The following is a 26,269-nucleotide window of genomic DNA, read 5'->3' on the forward strand; positions in this document are numbered from 1 at the left end:
GTTTTAAAAGTAGTTAGGGGGAATTCCTTGGCAGTCCAGTAGTTAATACTTGTCATTTTCACTGGGATGGAGCAGGTTCAATTCCTGGTCAGGGAGCTAAGATCCTGCAAGCTGCCTGGTGTGACAAAAAGGAAAAAAAAAAGAGATTTAGAGGTCCTCCAGGATCTGATCAGATGTTGGCTGGAACAAAAAATAAATCCTTTTGGCAAGCTTGAGTTTTCTAGATAGCAATGAAAGAGCAGGGGTGTGTCCTTAGGCTGATAGAAGCCATTCAAGTGGTGGTGTAGTCTCTCAGTGCCAACATTTGGATGTTCATGCTGAGAATTTTGTGGTTTTTCTACACCCTTCCTCCTTTCCTTCTAAACTGCCAAAAAGAGAATTATTAATGGTGCTTCCATTGTGTATATGAGTCTAAGATTAATATGTTAATGATCTCACTGAGATAAAGTCTGTGTTTTTGCTGAATAGGCATGTTAAACCACCTTTCTTATACATGTTTAGCTGCTGTGAACTTTTAAATGCCCCCTACACCTCCTACCCCTTATTTTCCATCCTCAACCTTGTTTTTTTCTCTGTAGAAGTCAAGAAGAATAGACACAGGGAGTTTGGGAATGACAACAGGCAGGCAGCCAAGAGACCTCCCATGCTGAATGGCATTCAACCTTGCAGGCACGGAACATTGATTTTGTGTGTGTATCAGAAAGACTGTTCCTTATGCACCGTACAGGGGGAAACAACTAGACATGATCACTCATTAGCATATTTAGAGAGAATCAAACTTAACACCAGCATTATGGAATGATAATTTATGGTGATAAATGTGGATGTTTTGGATATTGATACATTCTCTAGAAAGGAATTGCATGCAAAACCAAATTAAATAGGCTGCTTGGTTAGAATCAGATGAAACCTGGGGAATTAATGTGGATTACCAATCTAGTAGGGATCCCTTTGCTTTAAGGCCCCAAGAATTACTGTCTGCTGCTGCTAAGTCACTTCAGTTGTGTCCGACTCTGTGTGACCCCATAGACGGCAGCCCACCAGGCTCCCCCGTCCCTGGGATTCTCCAGGCAAGAACACTGGAGTGGGTTGCCATTTCCTTCTCCAGTGCATGAAAGTGAAAAGTGAAAGGGAAGTCGCTCAGTCGTGTCCGACTCTTCGTGACCCCATGGACCGCAGCCTACCAGGCTCCTCTGTCCGTGGGATTTTCCAGGCAAGAGTACTGGAGTGGGGTGCCATTGCCTTCTCTGAGAAGAACTGTCTAGACAGTCTCTAATAAACAAAGCTAGTTTCTGGTCCTCTAGGCAAACTATGGCCCCTGTGTCAAATCTCAGCTTTCTGTCTGTTTATGTATGTATGGCTTGAGAACTAAGAATGGTTTTCATATATTGAAATGGTTGGGAGAATGGTTAACGTATGAAAATTATATGAAATTCAAATTTCCTTACAAATACAGTGGTATTGTAAAGTGATATTGCTCACTGATTTATGTATTATAGAAAATACTGCTTTTCCTGGAATGTGACGGCAAGTGGGCCTTAGGTAGCATTAGTACAAACTAAGCTAGTGGAGGTGATGGAATTCCAGCTGAGCTAATTCAAATCCTAAAAGATGATGCTGTGGAAGTGCTGCATTCAACATGCCAGCAAATGTGGAAAACTCAGCAGTGGCCACAGGACTGGAAAAGAAGGGCAATGCTAAATGTTAAAACTGCTGCACAGTTGTACTCATTTTACATGCTAGCAAGGTTATGCTCAAATCCTTCAAGCTAGGCCTCAACAGTACATGAACCGAGACCTTCCAGATGGATAAGCTCAATTTAGTAAAGGCAGAGGAACCAGAGATCAAATTGCCAGCATCTGTTGGATCATGGAAAAAGCAAAACAATTCCAGAAAAACATCTACTTCTGACTGTGTGGATAACAACAAACTGTAGAAAATTCTTAAAGAAATGGAAATAGCAGACCACCTTACCTGCCTCCTGAGAAATCTGTATGCAGGTCAAGAAGCAACAGTTAGAACCAGCTATGAAACAATGGACTGGTTCAAAATTGGGAAAGGAGTATGTCAAAGCTGTGTATTGTCACCCTGTTTATTTAACATGTAAGCAGAGTACATCATGAGAAATGCCAGGCTAGATGAAGCACAAGCTGGAATTAATATTGCCAGGAGAAATATGAACAGCCTCAGATATGCAGATGATACCACTCTAGTGGCAGAAAGTGAAGAGGAACTAAAGAGCCTCTTGATGAGGGTGAAAGAAGAGAGTGAAAAAGCTGGCTTAAAACTTAACATTCAGAAAACAAAGATCATGGCATCTGGTCTCATCACTTCACGGCAAATAGATGGGAAAACAATGGAAACAGTGACAGACTTCATTTTTTGGGCTCCAAAATCACTGCAGATGGTGACTGCAGCCGTGAAATGAACCTTGGAAGGAAAGCTATGACAAACCTAGACAGCATATTAAAAAACAAAGACGTTACTTTGCTGACAAAGGTTCATATAGTCAAAGCTATGGTTTATCCAGTAGTCATGTACCGATGTGAGAGTTGGACCATAAAGAAGGCTGAGCACCAAAGAATCGATGCTTTCAAACTGTGGTGTTGGAGAAGACTCTTGAGAGTCCCTTGGACTGTAAAGAGATCCAACCAGTCCATCCTAAAAGAAATCAGTCCTGAATATTCATTGGAAGGACTGATACTGAAGCTGAAGCTCCATTACTTTGGCCACTTAATGCGAAGAAACAGTTCATTGTTAAAGATGCTGATTCTGGGAAAGATTGAAGGCAGGAGGAGAAAGGAGATGACAGAGGGTGAGATCATGAATGGCATCACCAACTCAATGGGATATGAGTTTGAGCTAACTTTGGGAGATGGTGAAGGACAGGGAAGCCTGGCATGCTGCAGTCCATGGATTTGCAGAGTCGGATGTGACTTAGCTTCTGAACATGACTTAGCAACATGACTGCTTTTGCACTATAACAGAGTTTAATAGTTGAAAAAGAGGCCATGTGGTCACAAAACCTAAATTATTTGTTTGTCTCTTAGAAGTTTGCTGACCTCTGATGAGATTATGTAGTCCTACATAAGAATTATTTAAGTGTTGTTTATAGTACTTTTTGTATTTGCAGTATTTCCTTTGTGGTAACAATGTGCTGTGCTCAGTTGCTCAGTCCTGTCCCACTCTTTGAGACCCCATGGACTGTATCCTGCCAGACTTCTCTGTCCATGGAATTTTCCAGGCATGAATACTGGAGTGGGTTACCATTTTCTACTCCAAGGGATCTTCCCAACCTGGGGATCAAACCCGCACTCTTGTGTCTCTTGCAATGGCAGGGGTATTTTTTACCACTGCATCCCTGGGAAGGTAGTAAAAATAGGTTATGGCTGTTGGGGCAAATCAGAGTAATGGGCCTTGAGGGGAGGTCTTCAAATAGCATAGTAGAAGTCCACATTGCTTAACGAAACTGATGTATGGCAAAACCAATATAATATTGTAAAGAAATTAGCCTCCAATTAAAATAAATAAATTTGTATTAAAAAGAAAAGAAACTGAAAATGAATAGCATGTTTATCTCTGAATATCAGCACAGCAAAGGTTTTACACCCTGAACATTGTAAATGAAGGTCAGTAAATTGAAGCTAAGTAGTGCAGATGCAGAGGCCTGTATCTTAATTATCTCTGTATCTACCTCACTCTCTCTCTCCTTCCCTTTCACACAGTAAATGATAATCAGTAGTTGTTCAGCTGTATTTGCCATCAGTGACGCCGTGAGCCATTGACTGTGCATTGGTAACTAGGTTGTGGGCTATGCTTTGAAGCTGTGTCATTCTCAGCCCCTCTGGGTGAAGTTGAGCTTCCCCACACTCAGCTTTAGCCTTCAAAGTATTTTCGGGGTGTGGTATACAGTAGAACACTCAAGAAATGCTTCAGCCAAGTCATAAGCTTTGGTCTGTGTTGTTGACTGTCCCTCTGATTTTTTTTTTTGATGGAGATATTATTGACATGCCATGAATGTCACCTTTTAAAAATATGCAATTCAGTTTTTTAAGCATATTCACAAGTATGTGAGCTATCTTAATAGTAGAACACTGTCTTAATTGTAGAGCATTTTCAAAGTTATTCTAAAAGGAAGCCCATTAGCAACAACTGTTCCTCCCTCTACTTACCCACTAGCAATTTTGTCTATATGGATTTGACTCTTGTGGAAATTCTATATACAAACACTCCAAAATCTGTGACCTTTTATATCAGATTTTTTTAACCTAGCATTATGTTTTTAATATTCATCCATGTTGTACAGTATAGCAGTACTTCATTCCTTTTCATGGATGCATAAAATTGCATTGTATTTATATTCTTCATTCATCAGTTGATGTAAGTTTGGGTTGATCCCACCCTTTGGCTATTATAAATAATATTGAGATGAACATTTGTATAGCATATGTTTTCATTTTTTTATATGTACATACCAAGGAATGGAATTGCTAAGTCATGTGGTAACTCAGTGTTAACTTTTTGAGGAACTGCTAACCTTTTTTTTTTTTTTTTTTTAACAAAGTGGCTACACTAGTTTACATTCCTATCATTTGCTATTTTCCTTCTTTTTGATTATGCTATCCTAACATGTATGAAGTAGTATTGCAGTGTGATTTTGAGTTACATTTCCCTAATGACTAAGGACACTGGTCATCTTCTGCTGTGCTTTTTGGCCATTGCCCTGTGTGGTATTCCAGAAAAATTTCCTTCACTCTGAATGTCTGAGTATTTTTTCTCTGCAAAATACAATGCTGTAGCAGTCAAAGAAGTATGGTATTCCAGAGAATGGAGAGCTCTTTCTTCCTTTTTGCCTTTGAAGATCTTCCATTATAGAGTTCCTGGCCGTACTGCTTGCTTATATTTTTTTCTATCCTAACAATGATCTCCTGTGATTCTATTACACAAGTTGGTTTAAAAAAAAAAAGACGACGACACTGGTAAGGAGAGGAAAAGAGTAACCCCTTCCAGGAGGGCCAGCTTAGTCTTATTCCTAAGTTGAGATGGTTATATAAGCAGTCTCAGTTGCCTTTTTGTTTTTCTCCTCCAGCCTTTCTAGCCAGTTTCCCAACCAGATAATCTTGTGCCTTTTGTTGGTTCTTCTCCCTGGGCCTTCATTCTACTCTTTGCTTCTTGGATTGGAAAAAAAGTGTGAAGTTTGTAGGCACTTTATATCATTTTTCATGTCTACTTCACATGAAAAATGTATTTGACCTTTAAGATCAATATTACTACTGCTTCCCTTTTATTGCTGAGGAAACTGGCTCACAGAGGTCATAGAATCCATGGCATTTCTCCTGATAAGTGTAATGGTTATCCAGATCTTCTTTCTTCATACTGTTAAATTGTCTCTGGTTTGCTTGAAATGTTTGTGTGGAAAGAGAAACCTAGAAATTTAAGTTAATGCCACATTATAGAAGCCAAGCAGTGAAATCTTTACCCATAATTAGGAGGACTTCGAGTTGGAGAGTTACTCGAATAAAAATGTGTCTACAATTTGGCATGTTATTTTTAGCTTGCTTCTAGTCTAGGCATAGAAATAAATTATTGTCCTTGTCCTGGAGGAACTAGGCTTTTGGAGAGGTGGAATCAGATAATTACTTGCATTTGGGAAACTGTGCCACAAAAGTGTATATAAAATTCTTGAGAGCAAAGGAGACAGCTGCAGAGGTCACAGCTTACCTTGAATGCAGTCATCATTTAGTAGTAGTAGTCAACGTTTTTGATATATTTAAATAGTAGATATTTCAGAGTGTGATTCGATTGGACTGTGTTTGGCATAAACTTTTTCCTTTATGTATTAACAAAACAGTTAACATAGTTGTACAACAAAACTACCAATGTAAATAAAAATTGCTTTTCTGTATTAAGACTTTAACTTTTTCTTGACAGATATGCCAAGAGTTTAATAGCACCTGGGCATGGGAGATGGAGAAGAAAGGCTATCTTGAAATGAGTGTTGAATGCAAGTTAGCACTCTTAAAGGTAATAAATTTATTATTTGTTAAAATTATTTTAATTAAAAAATCACTTTGACTCCTTCTGGTTGAATTGGGAAGCAACTAGAAAGTAGAAATTTTTATTGTTAGTGGAAAAGGACAATAGAATTTTCATTTATTTATTTATTTTTTGGCGATAAAACTCTTCTTTAAATTACTGTTTTTGGTTGTTTTTCAATACACACTTATATCTAGGTTTAATGATCTCTGCCTGTAAGGATAATGGCAAACAGTTACCCTAGATTACCTTTATGCATTGTTGGCAGCCTTCAAAATCATAGCTAACAAATATGGTAAACTGTGGTTAATCTTTCACTGGTTTACTAAATCAAAGATTCAGGAAAGAAATCTTATATACACTAATCATATACAAAATTTTTAATAAAAAGTTAGTTCATCCATTTTGGTGCTGGCAGTATGATTTTTTTTTTTTAAAGAAAATTCTCCAGAGGCAGTTATCAGTAAGACTGCCTTTGGTAAAAATTATGTATGTCTCAAGCTTTCAAAAATAAACGGCCATTTCAAGAATAAAGTTCATCTAAAAGCTTTAAGAGAAAGTCACTGAAAATTTTATACCGTGAACCAGTTTGGGAGACTTTAATACAAACACTCAGTGCTTTAGAATGTAACTTAATTTTTGGGTCACTGGTTGTATTAAACCTATAAATTTATGTAATACTAAAATTGTATGTTAAATTAGAAATTTGTCTTTTAAAATTGCTTATTGTAAAATAAGTGTACAAAAGAGGAGAGAGGAATGTAAAAGATGGACAAACATATTCTTTCTCTTCTTATGCCTGAATCAGTTTCTTGGTTGAACATAACACATTTATTGTGATGGAGAAACATTTATGGGGTATTTTAAATCATGTTGTGACTATTTTCCAGTACCTCTGTGAGTGTCAATTTGATGACAATCTCAAATTCAAGAATATTATCAATGAGGAGGATGCTGATACCATGCGTCTCCAGCCAATTGGCCGTGACAAAGATGGCCTCATGTACTGGTACCAGTTGGATCAAGATCACAATGTCAGAATGTACATAGAAGAACAAGATGATCAAGATGGCTCTTCATGGAAATGCATTGTGAGGTATGTTTTATTGGAAGTTTTTTTACATTTATTTGCATGTTTCTTACTTTGATCTCTTCTCTACCAGAATATAATCTCTGAGGCTTGGTGATTCTTTTCTATTTATGTGGTTAGGAGTTTGTAGGACCTAGCCTAGTGCCCAGCACAGTACCCATTGGAAGCACTTAATTATTTGTCAAATAAATAAATACATTTAGCAATGTGGTCCACATCAGGACATATACCTAGTACTTTAGGGAGCTAGAATCCAAAAAATAATGATGCATGGGTAATATACACAGAGAAAACCATTGTTAGAAAGAAATATAAGAAAAACACAAATATATATTATATATATATATATTATATATTTTTATATATATATATATATCTTTGTACTGTGTTGCATAGCTTGTAGGATCTTAGTTTCCTAACCGGGGATTGAACCCAAGCCCTTGGCAGTGAAAACACAGCATCCGAACCACTGCAGTGTCAGGGAATTCCCAGATAAACATAAATTGATTTTTATTTAGCTATATAGCTTTCTATTAGGCATTATTTGTCTGTTCTTCTTAAATTTGTCTGATTCATGTGACACATATTTTCATGTGAAAATATACTACATTTTCAGTTTTTCCTGTGCATACATTTATTTAGTGAGGTCTGAAGAAATCTGAGGAACATTATGCTTTTCTGTCCTAATCCTTTTTGAAAATCTTGATTTCTTATGTTTGTATTGATAAATATATTTGAATGGAAACATTTAATTTAATAAAAAGGTTTGAAATAAAACTTTTAAAAAAATTGATTAGTGACTCTCGGATTGTTATTCAGAATCTTTGTGTCTCCAGTTTTCTGTTTTTGCAAATTAATTATTTAGAATTTATTGTATTAATTTCCACAATTTACATTAAGTTTAAAATATTATAGGATTTATAACTAGGGTAGGGAGAACTAATGGATATATGTCTAGTGGCTTATGAAGACTCTTTTAACTTTAACTCATCTTTGTTTTTGCTTAGATTTTAGCAGATTTTTGTTAGTGGTCATTTATTAATGTTTTGAAGAGAAAATTCTAGAAATTCATGCTATTTGTTTGGGTCATGGAAGCTGAACTTTTATTCCCTAAGAATAAACTTTGAATGAGCTCTTGGGGGATTGTTTGTTAACAATTCTTTCATCATATTATGGTGAGATATATTATTATATATTATATATGATTTATCATCATACATAATATTATATATGATATAATAGCATCATATATTATATAAAATATAAACCATATAATATGGTTTTCCATATAGTTAACTTACTAAATTAAAATAAATAAAGTGGTCCTGAAATAAGATGTACTCACCATCTCCCCCTGTGAGTACATACATTAAATAAGGTTCTGTTTGTGATGTTTTACCACCATTCTGCTGCTTTCTTTATTAAACTTGCATAGTTGTTTGAGACAACTGCTTTGTGGAAGAAAAACTTACGACGGAGAAAAATTATTATGATTATTATTAATCAGTCATATGTGCTTTTAAACAACTGCTAGTATATGATGTTTTAAGTAGATAATACCCCAATGCCTGATGTAAGAGAAAGACCATAGATTTTATAGCTAATAAGTGAATCTAGTTTCCTCTGCTTATCATCTGTAAGAAGATTGCTTAATTACTGTCATCAGTTCTATTCAGTTCAGTTCGGTCGCTCAATCGTGTCCGACTCTTTGCGACCCCATGAATCGCAGCATGCCAGGCCTCCCTGTCCATACTCTTTCCTAAAATGAGGTTGATAATACTTCCCCAGTAAAGCTGTTCTGAGGACTATAAGATAAGTTATACTAGGGCTGTAATACATGCTCGATAAAAATTTGTTCCTTCTCCTAACCTTTTAAATTACTACATTTTCTTAAAACTTCTAACCCCTAAGATTGAAACTTCGTTACTTCATTAGAGAAATGTTTATCTGCAGGAAGAGAAAAGGGCAAATTTGCCAGCCAGCTTTTTCCAAATATGTAGTAATATTTGGGATCATTAATACTACTTTGGGTGTATTGAGTCTCATTTCAGGGAATTAAAGGCAGATTCTAAATAACTGATTGTCACACTACTGTTCCTTTATTTCATTAAAGTCATAGATTAGAATTGCACGCCTGCTTGTGTAGTAGGCACTGTGCTGAGCCGTGGGGGATGTAGTGGTGAATAGTACAGCTCTGGGATCTCTGGATGATTTTCATGCACCTATGGAATTCCTTATATTGTAAGCAGTAGCTCTTAGTTGTATTTAATGTGTGTATTTTCTAGGGAAGTATCATAGTTTTGATAAATTCTTGATATGTTCTGTGACATGGCATTTCAGTTAACATGCTAGTACTGTTTTGGACAAATGTAATGAGCTTTTTCATTCATATAGGTCTCTCATTTTTGTGAAGGTTGAATGTGAAAAGCATTGTGTTACTATTCTTTGTTGTTTATTCACTAAGTCTGACACTTTTTTGTGACCCCTTGGACTGTAGTCCACTGGGCTCCTCTGTCCATGGAATTTCTCAGGCAAGAATATTAGAGTGGGTTGCTATTTCCTTTTCCAAGGAATCTTCCTGACCCAGAGATCGAACCCGCATCTCCTACATTGGCAGGTGGATTCTTTACCACTGAGCCACTAGGGAAGCCCTATTATTCTTTTCTTTCCTCAAAATTGAGATCTTAGTGGTCACTAAAATGCATTCGATACCCAAAACAATGTAGGGCATCATTCCATGTGTCACATGTAAGATTCTTCCTGGAGTATAGTATTTAGAATTGGATGTCAGACTCTTAAGAAGAATATCAGTATAGTGGAATGTGTTCTTTATGGAAGGAATCACAAAGAAAATGATTTAATAAACTGAAAATACTTGATCTAGCATAAGTATAGGGAGATATAACTGTCTGTAAACATTTAAAGAATTGATTTGTGTAAGAGTATTTCTTTCAAGGGCTCAACCTGCTTCAGTGGATATAAATTATGGGGTAGTAGAACTGAGTTTATGGAGGTGAGAACATTTGTTTGTTTTATATTGCAGAGAAATAATTGTTGGAAGACTGATAGATGCTATCAAAAAACATTTTCTAAACTTGTAGGTTTCAGTCTTTTCAGAAGGTAGAAGAAGGGAGGGTAATTCTGAATTCATTGAATGAGGCCAGCCTTACCAAAACCAGGAAAAGATATTACAAGAAAAAAATTATAGACCAACATCTCTAAAGAACATAAATACAGAACTTTTCAAAAAATATTAGCAAATCAAATCCAACAATGCATTACAAAATATATATATATATATATATATATATATATATATATATATATATATATATAATGACCAAGTAAGAGTTATCTCAGGTATATAAGACTGGTTCAATATTTGAAAATCAATTTTCACATATCAGCAGGCTAAAGAAGAAAATATCACATGATCATGTCAATACATAACAGAAAAACCATTTGATAGACATCAACACTGTTTGATGATTAGAAGTCTTTAGTGAAAGAGACAGAAATGTCCTTGATTAAAAAAGCGTATTGGAAATTTCCTGGCAATCCAGGGGTTAGGACTCTGCACTTAACACTGCTGTGGGCCAAGATTCAATCCCTGTTCAAGAACTAATACCCTGTGTGACTGCTAAAAAAATACTGATTTCCTATGGAGGCAGAAAAACAATGGCACCCCACTCCAGTACTCTTGCCTGGAAAATCCCATGGACGGAGGAGCCTGGTAGGCTGCAGTCCATGGAGTCACTAAGAGTCGGACACGACTTCACGTTCACTTTCACTTTTCACTTTTATGCATTGGAGAAGGAAATGGCAACCCACTCCAGTGTTCTTGCCTGGAGAATCCCAGGGATGGGGGAGCCTGGTGGGCTAACATCTATGGGGTCGGTCGCACAGAGGCAGACATGACTGAAGTGACTTAGCAGCATGGAGGCAGAAAATAAATCCTACACAAAATTGGAAGGTTTCTAATACTTGACTTTCAACAAAAGTGAAGGATCATCTAAAAGATTTGTTAGTTGAGAGTTTTAAATTATTCTTCTAAAAAGCTACCAAAAACCTACATGTAGCATCTATTTAATGAAGAGAAACTTGAAGTTTTTCCTACTATGATTAGGAACAAAGCAAGGGTATCTACTCTCTCTATTCCTTTTTAACATCATATTGGAAGTTCTAACTAGTGCAGTAAAAAAAGGAAATAAAAGACATACACATTGGGAACAGAGAAATAAAACTTGTTGTTTGCAAATGACATCATCTTCTTTGTAGAAAATCTGAAAGAATCAACCAAAAAAATCTCCTGGAACTAGTTTATTATTGTAGCAGTGTTGCAGGACAAAAAAATTAATACACAGACGTCAATCATTTTGATATATACCATCAGCGAATGTATGTTATTTGAAATTAAAAGCATAGTACCATTTACATCAGTGCTCCTAAAGCTGAAATACCTAGGTGTAAATCTAACAAGAGTATTGCACAAATCTATATGAGGAAAGAGAAGCTAATGAAAGAAATAAAAAAGGAATCAATAAATGGAGAGATATTCCATTATTCCATGTTCAAATATATAAGAACACTTAATATTGTCATGATATCGGTAGAGTCTGATCTGACTCTGTAGAGTCACTGCTGCTGCTGCTAAGTCGCTTCAGTCGTGTCCGACTCTGTGTGACCCCATAGATGGCAGCCCACCAGGCTTCCCCCATCCCTGGGATTCTCAAGGCAAGAACACTGGAGTGGGTTGCCATTTCTTTCTCCAGTGCATAAAAGTGAAAAGTGAAAGTGAAGTCGCTCAGTCGTGTTCGACTCTTAGTGACCCCATGGACTGCAGCCTACCAGGCTCCTCCACCCATGGGATTTTCCAGGCAAGAGTACTGGAGTGGGGTGCCATTGCCTTCTCACTGCAGTCCCAATCAAAATTCCAGCAAGTTATTTTGTGGATATCAATATAATTGACTCTCAAATATATAGGCACAAGGCCTATAATACACAGTGTTATAAAAGAGCAAAGTTGAAGTACTGACCTTACCTGAGTCTGTGTCTTTCTATAAATGTACCATAATGAAGAATCTAGTATTGGCAAGAGAATAGACAGGTAGATCACTGAGACAGAATAGGGACCATTGAATTAGATGCACACAATTATATCAACTTATGTTTGACCAAGGAGCAAAAGGAATACAGTGGAGAAAAGATAGTCTTTACAAATTGTCTTGGAACAACTGGACGTCCACATTCAAAAAGCTGAATCTAGACCCACACCTTTACAACCTTTACAAAAATTAACTCACAGTAAATCACAGACCTACATATAAAATACAAAACTATAAAACTCCCAAGAAGAAAGCATAGAAGAAAATCTAGATGACTTCAGGTTTGTTACAGGTTTTGTTACAGTATCAAAGCTGTAATCCATCAAAGAATTGATGATGCTGGACTTGATTAAAATTAAAAATTTCTACTCTGTGAAAGACAGTGTCAACATAATGCAAATATAAATCACAGAATGGGAGAAAATTATTTACAAAAGACATATCTGATAGAGCACTGCTATTTAAATTGCTATACAAATAACTTTTAAAGTCCAACAATAAGAAAACAAACAACCTGATTTAAAGTGGACCAACGACCTTATCAAACAGATGGCAAATCAGCACAGGAAAATATGCACCCTGCCGAATGTTCAGGGAAATGGAAATTAAGACAACAGTGAGGTATTGCTAGACACCTACTACAGTGCCTGAAATCGAGAACCGGTTTCCCATTCGCCTGCAATGCAGGAGATGTGGGTTCCATCCCTGGGTCGGGAAAATCCCCTGGAGGAGGAAATGGCAGCCCATTTCAGTATGCTTGCCTGGAAAATCCCACGGACAGAGGAGCCTGGGGGGGCTCTGGCCCATAGGGTCGTGAAAGGGTCGGGCATGACTTAAGGACTAAACAACAACAACAAAATCGAGAACAGTGATAACAGCAAATGGTGGTGAGCACATAGAGCAGTAGGAACTTAGATTCATCGCTGATGGGAATGCAGAATGACACAGTCAGAAAGATTGGTTGGTGGCTTCTTGCAAAATTAAACATTATCATATGAACCAGCAGTCATCCTCTTTGGCATTTGCCCAAAGAAGTTGAAAGCTATGCCCTTATAAAAACCTGCACAGGAATATTTGTAGCAGCTTACTCAAACTTGCCAAAACCTGAGAACAGCCAAGATGTTCTTCATTAGGTGAATGGATAAGCTACAGTGTATCCAGACAATGGAATATTGTCATCTAAAAAACAAATGTGTTATCAAGCCATGAAAAGACAGAGGAAATTTAAATCGTGTTAATAAGAGAAGGCAATCTGAAATTAACTATGATTTCAACTATATGATGTTTTGAAAGGCCTTGTGTAATAATGTATGTAGCATCTTTGTTCATAATAGTCCTCAAAAATGGATTGTTACTTAGCAATAAAAAGAAATGACCTATAATGCATGCAACTCTGGCTTTGTTCTTAAGGAATTATCATGTGTGAGAAGTCAAAAAGTACCTGCTGCTGCTGCTGCTGCTGCTAAGTCGCTTTAGTCATGTCCGACTCTGTGCGACCCTATAGACGGCAGCCCACCAGGCTCCCCTGTCCCTGGGATTCTCCAGGCAAGAACACTGGAGTGGGTTGCCATTTCCTTCTCCGATGTGTGAAAGTGAAAAGTGAAAGTGAAGTCGCTGAGTCATGTCAGACTCCTAGCGACCCCATGGACTGTGGCCCACCAGGCTCCTCCATCCATGGGATTTTCCAGGCAAGAGTGCTGGAGTGGGGTGCCATTGCCTTCTCCCAAAAAAAGTACATACCATTTTATTTAAGTTCTGGAATTAACTGATGTATGCTTACAGTGTTCGAAACTGATTCCGTTTTGCTTTTGGTGGAGCAGAGGAATTGAGTAGGACAGGGCAGGAGGGGTTTGGGGGTGATAGTAATATTCCTTTTCTCGATTGGGCTATGGATTACACAAGTATATGCATTTGTTAGAACTGGTTTGCTGAACACCTAAGATCTATTCATTTAAAGGATGTAAATTATACCTCATTAAAAATATTTTAAATACTAATAATTATTTCATAATCATTTTCAAAAAGCTGTTTCCTAAATAGTGTACAGAGTTTTCATGTACATATAATTAGGAAATCTGTCAAGGCATTTCTATAATTAATATAGCACAGAGTTTGAAAATATGGTTTCTGAAGTCAGACTTTCTATAATTCAGTTCTGCCTTTAATATATACTAATTAACTCTGATCATAGATCATTGTATCTTTCTGCATGTTCTCACTTTCTTAGTCTAAAAAACGGGGTTAACAATAGTACTTATTTAATCAGATTATATTAGAATTACATGAACTAATTCATGTCATGATTTTGGAGTAATGCCTGGAGCATAGTAATCACTCACTAATGTTAACTTATGTTATTAATATACTCCTGTCAATATCACTCATTAATATCTTCTTTCAGTTTCTTGACCCCCTTAGATATTGTTGTACTCAGTTTTCTTCCTTTTTATCTGCTCAGTGATATGAAATTATATAAGAAAAGTGGAATATTATTGGTGAATAGTGGAATCATATATTACAGACATCTGCTAAAGATTTGCTGTGTCACTGTCCTGGGCTCTTAAAGGGAAAAGACTTAATGCCATTCCTGAGCTTTCCATATTGTTGGAGAAAGATACAGGGAAATAGGAAATGATAATGTAGTGTTGTAAATGTGATCTGTGATGGAGATTACTCTCCAGTGTGCTATGGAGGATCAAGGTATCTAACCCATACTTGGCAGAAGATGATGCCTGTGCTTGGCTTTGTTTTTTTGTCTGTTTTTTTTTTTTTTTAATTGAATTGTGCTACCAGATCAGTTGCTTCTGAACAGTTGCTTTTGTGTATCCCTACCAATTCTAATTCTGAACATCCCTTAAGAAAAGTCATATTCTGTATTATAATAATTAGAGTGATACATTCCATTTCACTCAAGTCTAGGTTAACAGATAGTTAACCTAGATAGTTAGGTTATCTGTAGGTACAGATAGTTCAGAATCTGTCAAAATCAGTCAGTCTGCCCAAAACTTGAGCTTCCAACCTTTCCACTTGGGTATGTTTCTCCTATCACAGTTAATAGCATCCATGTTTGCTTGGATCCAAAACTTGGGAGGCACATTTTCTTTTTCTCTCACTTCACATATATTCTATCAACAAATCCAATCAGCTCTCTATGCAAAATTATCCAGTGTTTACATGTTCCTTTTTCCTTACATGCATCTCCAAGCCACCATCACTTAAAGAAAAATACAATTCAGTGATTTTTAGTATATTCGTGAAGTTATGTGACTATCATTATGATCTAACTCCAGGGCATTTTCCTCACCCCACAAAGGATCCCCACACCCTGTAGATTGGCAGTTTCTCACCATTCTCCCTTTCCCCAGCCTGTGGCAGCTGCCAGCCTACTTTCTGTTTCCCTAAATTGCCTATTCCCGACATTTTATATACATAGAATCATACCATACGTGGCCTTCATGTCTGGTTTCTTTGAGATAGCATATTTCAAGGTTCATCTATGAAGAATCAGTACTACATTCCTTTTTATAGCTAAATAATATTCTGTTCCATGAGTGTACCACATTATTTTTCCATTCTCTGCTTGTCTTTGAAGCTGTAATCTTTTATTTTGTATTGGGGTATAGCCAATTAACAATGCTGTGGTAGTCTCGGTTGCACATCTATCTGCCTGTCTTTGAAAGAATAATTGGAGTTAGTCCAAAACACACTTTGGACTGAAGAGAACAGAAGTGTAAATAACCTGAGATCATAAGAGAGTATGATTTAATATGTCTGAGTGAAGAAATGTTTTAAAGAAAATAAAGCAATAGAGGGGAAAGGGCAAAACAACTGAATTGTTAGAATCCACAGACTCCTTTATAAGGTCCTGTAGAGGACCATTGGATGGCTTCACATGTAAATTTTACCAAACCATTTTTTGTTTGTTTGTTCTGTTTTAATTACTTTTTAACGGAGTATAGTTGTTTTATAATGCTGTGTTAGTTTCTTGTATACAGCAAAGTGAGCCAGTTATGAATTCCACCAAACAGCAATGTTAACACCTATGCTTCTGAAACTGTTGCAGAAAATTGCAGAGGAAGGAACATTTCCAAACTCATTCTGTGAGGCCAATATCATCCTGATACAAAAACCAGACACAGGTATCATTAAAAAAAAGGCCAATATCACAGACCAGGATCATTGATGAATGTTGAGAAATCCTCAACAAAATACTAGCAAACTGAGTGCAACAAATTAAAAGTCTTAACTACCAGTGGTTAAGACTCCACACTTCTACTTCAGGGAGCATGGGTTCAGTCCCTGGTCAAGGAACTAAGGTCTTGTATACCTCATGGCACAGTCAAAACAAACAAGCAAATAAACATTTTGAGGATCCTACACCATGATCAACTGGGACTTATTCCAGGGATGCAAGTGTTCTTCAGTATATGTAAATCAGTCAACCAACATGATACATGAACCACATTAACAAATTAAAGAATAAAAGCCATATGGTCATCTTAATAGATACAGAACGCTTTTGATAAAATTCAGTGTCCATTTATGATAAAAAACACTCTAGAAAGTGGACATAGAAGGAACATCTTAACATCAGAAAGGCCACACGTGACAAACCCACGGCTAGTATCATACTTATTGGTGAAAAGCTGAAAGCGTTTCCTCTAAGATCAAGAAGGAGACAATGATGACCACTCTTGCCGCTTTTATTCAAGACAGTTTTGGAAATCCTTACCACAGCAACCAGAGAGGAAAAATAAATGAATCCAGATTGACAGTGAAGAAATTAAACTGCCACACTGTTTGTAAATTATGTGATGCTATTCATAAAATCCTGAAAATGCTATCAGAAAACTACTAGAGTTCAACAGTGAATTTAGAAAAGTTGCAGAACACAAAATTAATATACATAAGTCCGTTGGGGTATATATACACAATGGAATGCTACTCAGCCATAAAAAGAAGGAAATTTTCCATTTGCAGTAGCATGGGTGGACTTGAAGGGCATTATGCAAAGTGAAGTCAGAGGAAGGACAAATACTCAATGATATCACTTATATGTGGAATCTAAAAATTACAACAAACTAGTGAGTAAAGGGAAAAAGAGGCAGACTAGCAGATATGGAGAGCAAACTAGTGGTTACCAGTGGTAAGGGGAGGTACAAACTATTGGGTGTAAGATAGGCTGAAAATGTGTTGTAAAACATGGAGAGTAAAACCAGTATTTTGTAATAACTGTAAATGGAAGGTAACACTTTAAAATTACATTAAAAATAAAAAAGTTCTGTAAAAAGTGGTAAGAAATTGGATATAATTTTAATCTATATATATTAAAATTTCCTCCATTCCAATTTAGGGCTTTTAAAAATTATTTAACATACTAAATCTAATTGTAAGATTGAAACAGGAGAAATCCAGATGGGTAGTTTTCTGTTTTTATAAGATAATGGCTTTATTAGGTTTGCATTTGAATGTAGTAGACAGGTTAAAAGCCTTTAGGAGAGTTCTTTAATCAACTTTTCTGCAAGTTTTTTTTGTTGCTTAGAGTACTGAAAGTAATTGACATGGATTTTCTAGCAAGTATTGGCATGCTTCTAATGTTCACAGCTTTTAAAAGAAGGTATAGTGAAATACTTCAATATATTTTTCAGTTTCCAGCATTACCTCAGAAAATAACAAATGGATTGGGGCACTTATACATATGAAATTCTCATTGAAATATGATGATAATAACATTAAGTGGATAGAGGCTTAGGTTAGAAGCAGGTTGGGCTAATGAAGTTCAAAAATAGAAACTATTTTTGTTTTTTGTAAAGTGGTTATAGTACCACACAATCTCGAAACAGCATCTGACATGACCTACTACTATTAGATAATTAAAAGTCTAAAACTGTTCATTTTATTGTGTATGCTAATGTGATAGTTATACTATGTATAAACATATAGTCATCGCCATGCACAATGTTTATAATGTGTGTAACCCTGTGTGTTCTTTCGCATAGACAGTTGCAAAATGATTGTCCTTTTAATTTCTGAAAGATGTCTGTCACTGGTGATTTTTTACTTTCTTTGGAAACCAATTTAATAATACTTAAGAGAATCCAGTCTTATATAGATAAGGAAACTCAGGTCTGATGAAAATATATGACCTGTCCAGGGGTACATAGCCATTTGGTTTAGGAACAGGGATTCTATTTATTCATTAAATATCTTTTAGAGCCTACTTCATAAGAGAGTCTCCACTTTCAAGCAGTAGTGTTTAGCTAGAATGGTGGTGGAATTGGGGATAGAGGACATATGTGGCATGACAGATAGAACAGATAATTTCATCTTGATACTAACTACATAGAATTAAGAGGTGCGTGCACAGTCCTTTGATGACACAGATGGGGAGATCATGGTGCTGATTCATTAACTTAGTGGCAGATCTAGAACTATATTTCCCAAGTCTGAGTCCAAGGTTTCCTTTTTATTTCTGCCGTTACACACTGTTTTTCTGAGCAAGAAAAAATTTAAATTATTATTGTTATAAATAATTATGATTAAATTATTGTTTTATTGTTAATTGTATGTGGCATTAAAATTGACCGTATTATATATACCTCTGGATTTGGTGTTAAAAATAGATAATTTGTAGATTGGTATCTTATTTATTGGGGATTTTCTTATATTTTTATTCAAATTGAATTTACTTTGGTTTTGTACTCCTGAGAGATTGCATCGTATTTAAAAAAATTATCAAACTTTGGTTTTTGTTTAATTTGTTCCTACTGTTCTTTTTAACTAAAAAGATTTGAATTGCCATTCTAATAAAACATAGTCTAAGATTCCTCGTTGGTGAACAGTTTATTTTAATATGCATTCATTCCTAATACTTAATTTTAAAATGTAAGGTTCATGAGGGTTAGCTGTACTAGTGTTTTGGATGTTCTTAATATGTTTTTCTTTTTTAAATGTTAATTTCTAATAGGTGTTATTCTGAAATCATTTTAGAACTGAAGGAAGATTTTTTAAAAAATTTATTGAAGTATAGTTGATTTACAGTGTTGTGTTAATTTCTTCTGTACAACGAGGTAACTCAGTTATCCATATGAATATTCTTATATTCATATGCTTTTCTATTATGCTTTATCATAGGATATTAAATATAGTTCCTGTGCTACGTAGTAGGACTTTGTTGTTTATCCATCCTTTATAAATTAGTTTGCATCTGCTAATCTCAGACTCCCATTTTTCCCCACCCTTATTGGCAACCACAAAGCTTAGAACAGGAGAAAGATATTTATGCTGCCTTCTGGTTTTCCTTTTTTTTTAGAAATCGAAACGAGTTGGCTGAGACTCTTGCACTCCTGAAAGCACAAATTGATCCTGTTCTATTGAAGAACTCTAGCCAACAGGACAGCTCTTCCCGGGAAAGTCCCAGCTTAGAAGAAGAGGAGACTAAAAAGGAGGAAGAAACAACTAAACAAGGTTTTTTTTTGTGTGTTTTGTTTTTCTTTGTTTTGTAATTTCTTCTCTTTTCCACTCTTCTTCCCACCTACATCAATTGAATTTCCCTCAATTTGAAGAGTTTTAACTCTTCCTGTTAAAGGAAGTAGATTTTTCTATCATTTAATGAAAAAGAGGCAAAAAACTATTGAGTACTTTGGTCTTTTATACTGCACATTTAAAAAATTTACATAAAAGTGTTCCAGCCATCAAGACATGATATCTTTTACTAATTTAAGAATACAGAGGATATTAGTGAACTTTTAAAAAATTATTGTGGTAAAATATATATAACATAAAATTTTATCATTTTAACCATTTTTAAGTATACAGTTCAGTGGCATTAAGTTCATTTGTATTGTTGTGCATCTGTCTCCTCCATTCATCTCCAGGCTCATATCCTCCAACTGAAACTCTGTACCCATTAAACACTAACTACCTTTTTCCCCCTCCCCTTAGCCACAGGCATGCATCATTCCACTTTCTGACTATGAATTTGACTAACTCTAGGAACCTCACTTCAAAGAAGTCATGCAATATTTGTCCGTTTGTAATTGCCTTATTTCACTGAGCTTAATGTCTTCAGTATTCCTCCATATTATAACATGTAGCAGCATTTTTCTTTTTTAATGCTGATATTCTCTTGTATGTGTCTACCACATTTTATCTATTCATCTGTCATTGGACACTTAGGTTTCTTCTACCTTTTGTCTATTATAATTAATGTTGTTATGAAAGTGGGTGTACAAATATCTGCTTGCACTTCTTTTGGCTATATCCCTGGAGTAGAATTTTTGGATCAGATGATAGTTCTGTTTTTAATTTTTTGAGGATTTGCCGTATCATTTTCTACAACTGCTGCACCATTTTACGTTCCTATCAGTTCTGCATAAGGATTCCAATTTTTTCACATCCTACATATCAGTTGTTATTTTTAAAAAAATGATAGACATTCTAATGATGTGAAGTGGTATTTATGGTTTTTGATTTGCATTTTCAAAATGACCAATGGTGTTGAAGACATTTTCATGTTCTTATTAGTATGTGTTGTTTGGGAAGATATTTTAAGTCCTTTTTTAAGTAAGCCAATTTTTAAATCATTTTTATGTGTGTGTGGTGTGGATTGGTTTTCTTTTTTTGTTTTGGGTCACCCTTAGTAAATTCCTAAGTCTATGATAACTATAGTTATTAAGCTTGATTTCCTGATTGACTTTTTTAATACAGTTAACTGAGAAGATTAAATCCTAACCTTTTCAGAAGATCAGAAGCAAGTCCTAACTTTTCTAGAAGCAGAGAAACCAATTGAAGTTTTGTCTAATGTCGTTTGGTTAATACTTTTCCTTGATAACATGCCTTTTAATGACAGGGTACAGAATTTGCTCTCTTTATCGTCCTTTCTTCCTCTACTTTCAGTTTTCCTTTACTGTTTAGATTAGAACCTGAAAATAATATGTTCTTACCTTGTTTGCTGCTTTGAGGAAACTAATCATAAAGTCATCCCCTAGCTGCAAGGATTGCATAAAACCAAGTAATTTTGCATTTTAATGCAGGGTATAATGTTTGTACATACCAATATTTCTTTTAGCAAAAATCCTGATTATTTTCCCTTTACTAGTGATTATATGATTTCAGATATCTTTGGTGGTTTTAACCATGAGCTGTATTTCTCATTTGGCAAATTCTTTTCTATATCCTAAAATTCAGTTTGTGACCTATATCAGTAAAACTTAATAATTTTTAAAGTAGTCTAAACCCACTTTTGAATTTTCAGATTTTTTAAAATTGAAGTATAATTGACATACAATTTTAGATTTGTTCCAGGCGTACAACATGATTTGACATTTGTATTTGTTGTGAAATGATCACCTTCTTTAGAAATCAAAGAAGAAAGGAAGAAGAAAAGAAAACCCTTTCATGGTTAGAGAAACTGTTGAAATTTTCTTTTCTGACTAAATTTGTTATGATTAGAATCAACAGGTGAAAATTTAAGTTGTCATTCATAATTTTTGGAAAGTGTCAGTGGCATGGTTTTTGACTGTCTACAGATTCCCCTATAATAGGAACATATTGATAACAAAAGTAAAAAACTGTAGTATCTGAAACTAAGATCTTAACAGAACTTGGGTACTCTGGGCATTATGGCTTCTCAAACCTCTCCAGCTGAAGATCCCTTCCAGAACTAAACTCCACACAGAGCTCATGCAGTCTGCTGGGAATAGGATCTAAATTAAATAGAATAGGAACAGTAGAGACAAGTTAAAAAAAAAAAATTCAAATGAAAGTATAGGAGAGGTCTAGAGTTGTATAATCTCATAAAGTAAATCAGTTTAATTTTTAATATGAAAAATGCAGAGCTTGAAAGCAGTAAAATTAGAAAAACTATCTACTTGACATAAAAATGAGTAACTAAAAAAGATCAAGACCAAATCCCATAGAATTATAATAATGAAAGAAAATAAGAAGCACATTAACATCATGGCAGAAATGAAAACTTAACCAAAAGACATTCTCACTAAACATATGAAAACGCTAAATGAATAGGTGGCAGAGTTGACGATTTTTTAAAAAATCTGTTAATAATATCTGAGTCAACAGACACAAGAATTAGTGCCCTTAAATAACAGCAGATGACCCATGCGTGAGGGGAATAGAGCCAGAGACCAGAGGCCGAACTCAGGATCTGACAAGATGGCCGGGCTGCCCCACAGGATTATTAAGGAAACCCAGCGTTTGCTGGCAGAACCAGTTCCTGGCATTAAAGCAAAACCAGATGAGAGCAACGCCCGTTATTTTCGTGTGGTCATTGCCAGCCCTCAGGATTCCCACTTTGAGGGAGGAGTTTTGAAGCTTGAAATATTCCTTCCAGAAGAATACCCAATGGCAGCCCTTAAAGTACATTTCATGACCAAAATTTATCATCCTAATGTAGACAAGTTGGAAAGAATATGTTTAGATATTTTGAAAGATAAGTGGTCCCCAGCACTGCAGATTCACACAGTTCTGCTATCGATATAGGCTTTGTTAAGTGCTCCCATTCCAGATGATCCATTAGCAAATGATGTAGCGGAGCAGTGGAAGACCAATGAAGCCCAAGCCCTAGAAACGGCTAGAGCATGGACTGGCTGTATGCCATGAATAATAATTTAAATTGATTCGATTGTCAAGTGTGTATCACTTCTGTTCTGCCAAGACTTCTTCCTTTTTTGTTTGCATTTAATGGACACAGTTTTGGAAACTACAGAATGAAAACCCAGGCATCGTCAAACCTTTACTGATTAAATGCACATTAACAAATCTGTCTTGTCCTGATTCACTGTTGTAAAGCATGAGCAGAGGCCGGAAGTATCATCTAGAATGTTGCAAAACGTTTGAAAGCAGTGGCCTCTCTCTGCTTTTATTCATTTCCCCATCATGGTTTAAGTATAAAACACTGTGGATGAAGGTAGTTGTCAAGGTTAGCTGCAGGTGTGTGGGTGTTTTTTGCATTTTATTTTATTTTTTTGGTGGGGGGTGCAGAAGGTAATTTGATTTTAATTTTATGGGCTACTTCCCCCTTTTTTATGGTGATCTAAGTGCATTGGTTAAAAGCAGCTAACCATTTCTTTAGAATATGCTCTCTAGCCAAGTCTAACTTTATTTAGATGCTGTAGATGGACAAGCTTGATTGTTTGAACCAAACAGACATTAAACAGACATCACAGCCCTCACTAATAACATTGTGACCTTGCTGTCAAGTGTAGAATCTTCCCTTCAGGAAAAAGCTTGTGACCGTTTTGTATGGCTTGTCTGAAAATTTCTGTAAATCTTAAGTTTTAGTACAATATTTTTTGTTATTCTGAAAAAAAAACAGCAGGTGGAATGTTGTGTGTTTTTAAAAATAAAAACAAAAGCAAGTCGACGAAGATTTGAGAAAAAGAGATAAAGAGTTGAAGATATGCAATAAAAATCCTACAGAGGTCCATAGAAAAGAAAACCAAAGCAAGGAAACAGACAGAAATGCTAAAGACTATGCTTAACATAGCTTCTTTTTTTAAATTTCTTTATTTTTAATTGAAAGTTAATTGCTTTACAGTATTGCATTGATTTCTACCAAATACCAAACATTGTTTCTACCAGACATCAATATCAGACTACCATGAATCAACCATAGGTTTACCCATGTCCCTTCCCATAACTTCTTGAAATAAAAAAAGAATGTAAGACTACATATTTTAAAGACACTAAAGACCTTGGAAAATCAACCCAGAAAAACCAGCATCAAGACATATTCTGGTAAAACCCTTCAGCTTTGAAGAAAGTACTTTGGCCATCTTGACAGAAAGACCAGGTGACTTATAGAGAAAATATCAGACTGCCATCACTATATTTGAAAGCAATGCCGTATGCCAGAAGAAAATGCCGTAACATATGTAAGGGAAAAAATGTGAACCAGGGATTTTATGTCTAGCCAAAATGACTTCTAGATAGAGACTGCATGTAAATTGCTATCAATATCTAAGATCTATTTTCTATGAGTCTTTTTATAGGAATCTTCTAGTGAATGAGCTTCAGATAGCCAAAAAGACTAGTGGGTGATATGGTAATAAATATAAATATATTCATTTGTATGGCTTTATATATATATATATATATATATACACACACACACACACACACACACACAGAGATCCTACCTCTGTTCATGAGAGGAATCTGCAAACAGTGATAACCCAGTAAGAGTGAGCACTCTTAGCCTCTAGATTTTTATTTCAAAATACGATTTTCTACTAAAAGGAACTAGTGCCCCATAGAGACAATTGCTTTAGGGGATGGGCAAGAAAAATGCAAGATAAGCTAGAATATTTTAGAATGCCAGAAATTAAGGATGTACTCAGAAAATAATTTGGGCATCTCAGTAGGACCCAGTGCTGACTGGAAGGAGTGGTGAAAGCAGAACTGTTCTAGCCACAGATTTATGCAGCGATAGATTTTAAATCTATGACTTCACATTTCTGTAAGGTCATGATTGAGTAAATAAATACATGGAGAAGGGATCACTTTTCCCTGCAGGTGACTATCAATTCCTTCTACATGTCAGGGACTATACGTTCCTGCAGTGTGGAATGAATGAGAGAAATAGAAATTTACCATTAGGGAAATACTACAGTAGTGAGTGTCACAGGTGAGATCTGACAGACATTAAAATGAGTGGGTACAAATTTGTGGAGAAATAGTATATTAGCATAATCTCCAAGTGTCTTTCCTGTGACATTTACCTATTACAAAGAGGGAAATGGTTAACTTTACAGTGGAATCACCAGCTGACACCACCTTAATCAAATGATCAAGGTATTTACATCATCATATACCCTCTGGTATAATGCATAGCATCTCTTTTGTGGAATTTTCATCAAAAATGTATATCTTAATCTAATCTTGAGAAAACATCAGACGAGACCAGATTGAGAGGTATTCTGCAAAATAACTGTCAAGGTCAGGAAAGAATGAGGAATGGTCACAGATTGGAGGAGACTAAAGAAATCCAAGAACAAAATGAGACATGTATCCTCAAAACAGAACAGACCTGGCAGGGGATGGGAGGATCTGGCGAAATTTAATCAAATCTGTTTAATAGTGTTTTACTAATGTTACTTTCCCCGTTTTGAGACGTGTGATATGAGGGCACAAGTTGTTAACTTATGAGAAACAAGGTGATGGTGTCCTTGAACTATTTTTGTAAGATACCTGTATGTCTAAAACTATTTCATAATAAAGATTTGAAAAAGAATGTTGGGTGAGCATTAATTTAGAGTTTGGGAAGATCCCCTGGAGAAGGGAACGGCTACTCACTCCAGTGTTCTCGCCTGGAGAATTCCATGGACTGTATAGTCCATGGGGTTGGAAAGAGCAACTTTCAACCACTGAGCAACTTTCACTTCACTACATGTAACTAAATCTAAATGACAGATAGAGCAAAGAACATATAGTCTTTAATAACTTTGTGTTTTAACAGTGGAGCTATAAGACAAAACAAATGGAGAAAGAATGGGAAGAGTACATACAAAATCTTGTGGACTTTCCATTAAATTACTTTGGTGTGGTGTTGGTGTTCTGAAAAGATGCACAATATGTGTGAAATGTAATTGATATTCTAATTGTATCATTTGTGATATTCTTGAAAACCAAGATTCTCAGTGTGGGGAAAAAGAAATAAGATGTAAGAAAGTTAAGGAAATATTGTTATGAAACTCAAGGATTATTTTTATTATTTCCTAGCTCTGTCTACTGAAAAGACCTAGAAACAATGGTCAACCCAGTAGCGGTGAGCATCCTTAGCACCCAGATTGTGCTCTTGAAGTACAGTTTCCCATTAAAGTAAATCAAGGCTTCTTGGAAAAGTGGCTTATTCCAGTTCTTGGGTATCGTAAGCCAAGAAACGTCGTGTCATTCCAAGCAGTAAGGACTCTTACCAAAGTCACACCAAAAAAACCTCAAGAACCAACTTAAAGAGGTTTCCACTGGCTAAGATGGGACAAGCATCATAAGGATAATAGCTATAGTGGATTGAAACACA

General features: G+C 35.7%; 1 protein-coding gene across 1 annotated transcript in view; it reads left to right on the forward strand.

Annotated features, from left to right (window-relative positions):
* Window positions 1-26,269, forward strand: part of RSF1 (remodeling and spacing factor 1) — a 146,945-nt gene that overhangs the window by 76,343 nt on the left and 44,333 nt on the right. Inside the window, exons 3-5 of the mRNA XM_052661764.1 lie at window positions 5,932-6,024; window positions 6,927-7,132; window positions 19,544-19,698. Coding sequence (XP_052517724.1) covers window positions 5,932-6,024; window positions 6,927-7,132; window positions 19,544-19,698 — 454 coding nt within the window. The remainder of the gene's footprint in view (window positions 1-5,931; window positions 6,025-6,926; window positions 7,133-19,543; window positions 19,699-26,269) is intronic.

The sequence above is a fragment of the Budorcas taxicolor genome, chromosome 25 (assembly GCF_023091745.1).
Source record: "Budorcas taxicolor isolate Tak-1 chromosome 25, Takin1.1, whole genome shotgun sequence".
Lineage (NCBI taxonomy): Eukaryota > Metazoa > Chordata > Mammalia > Artiodactyla > Bovidae > Budorcas > Budorcas taxicolor.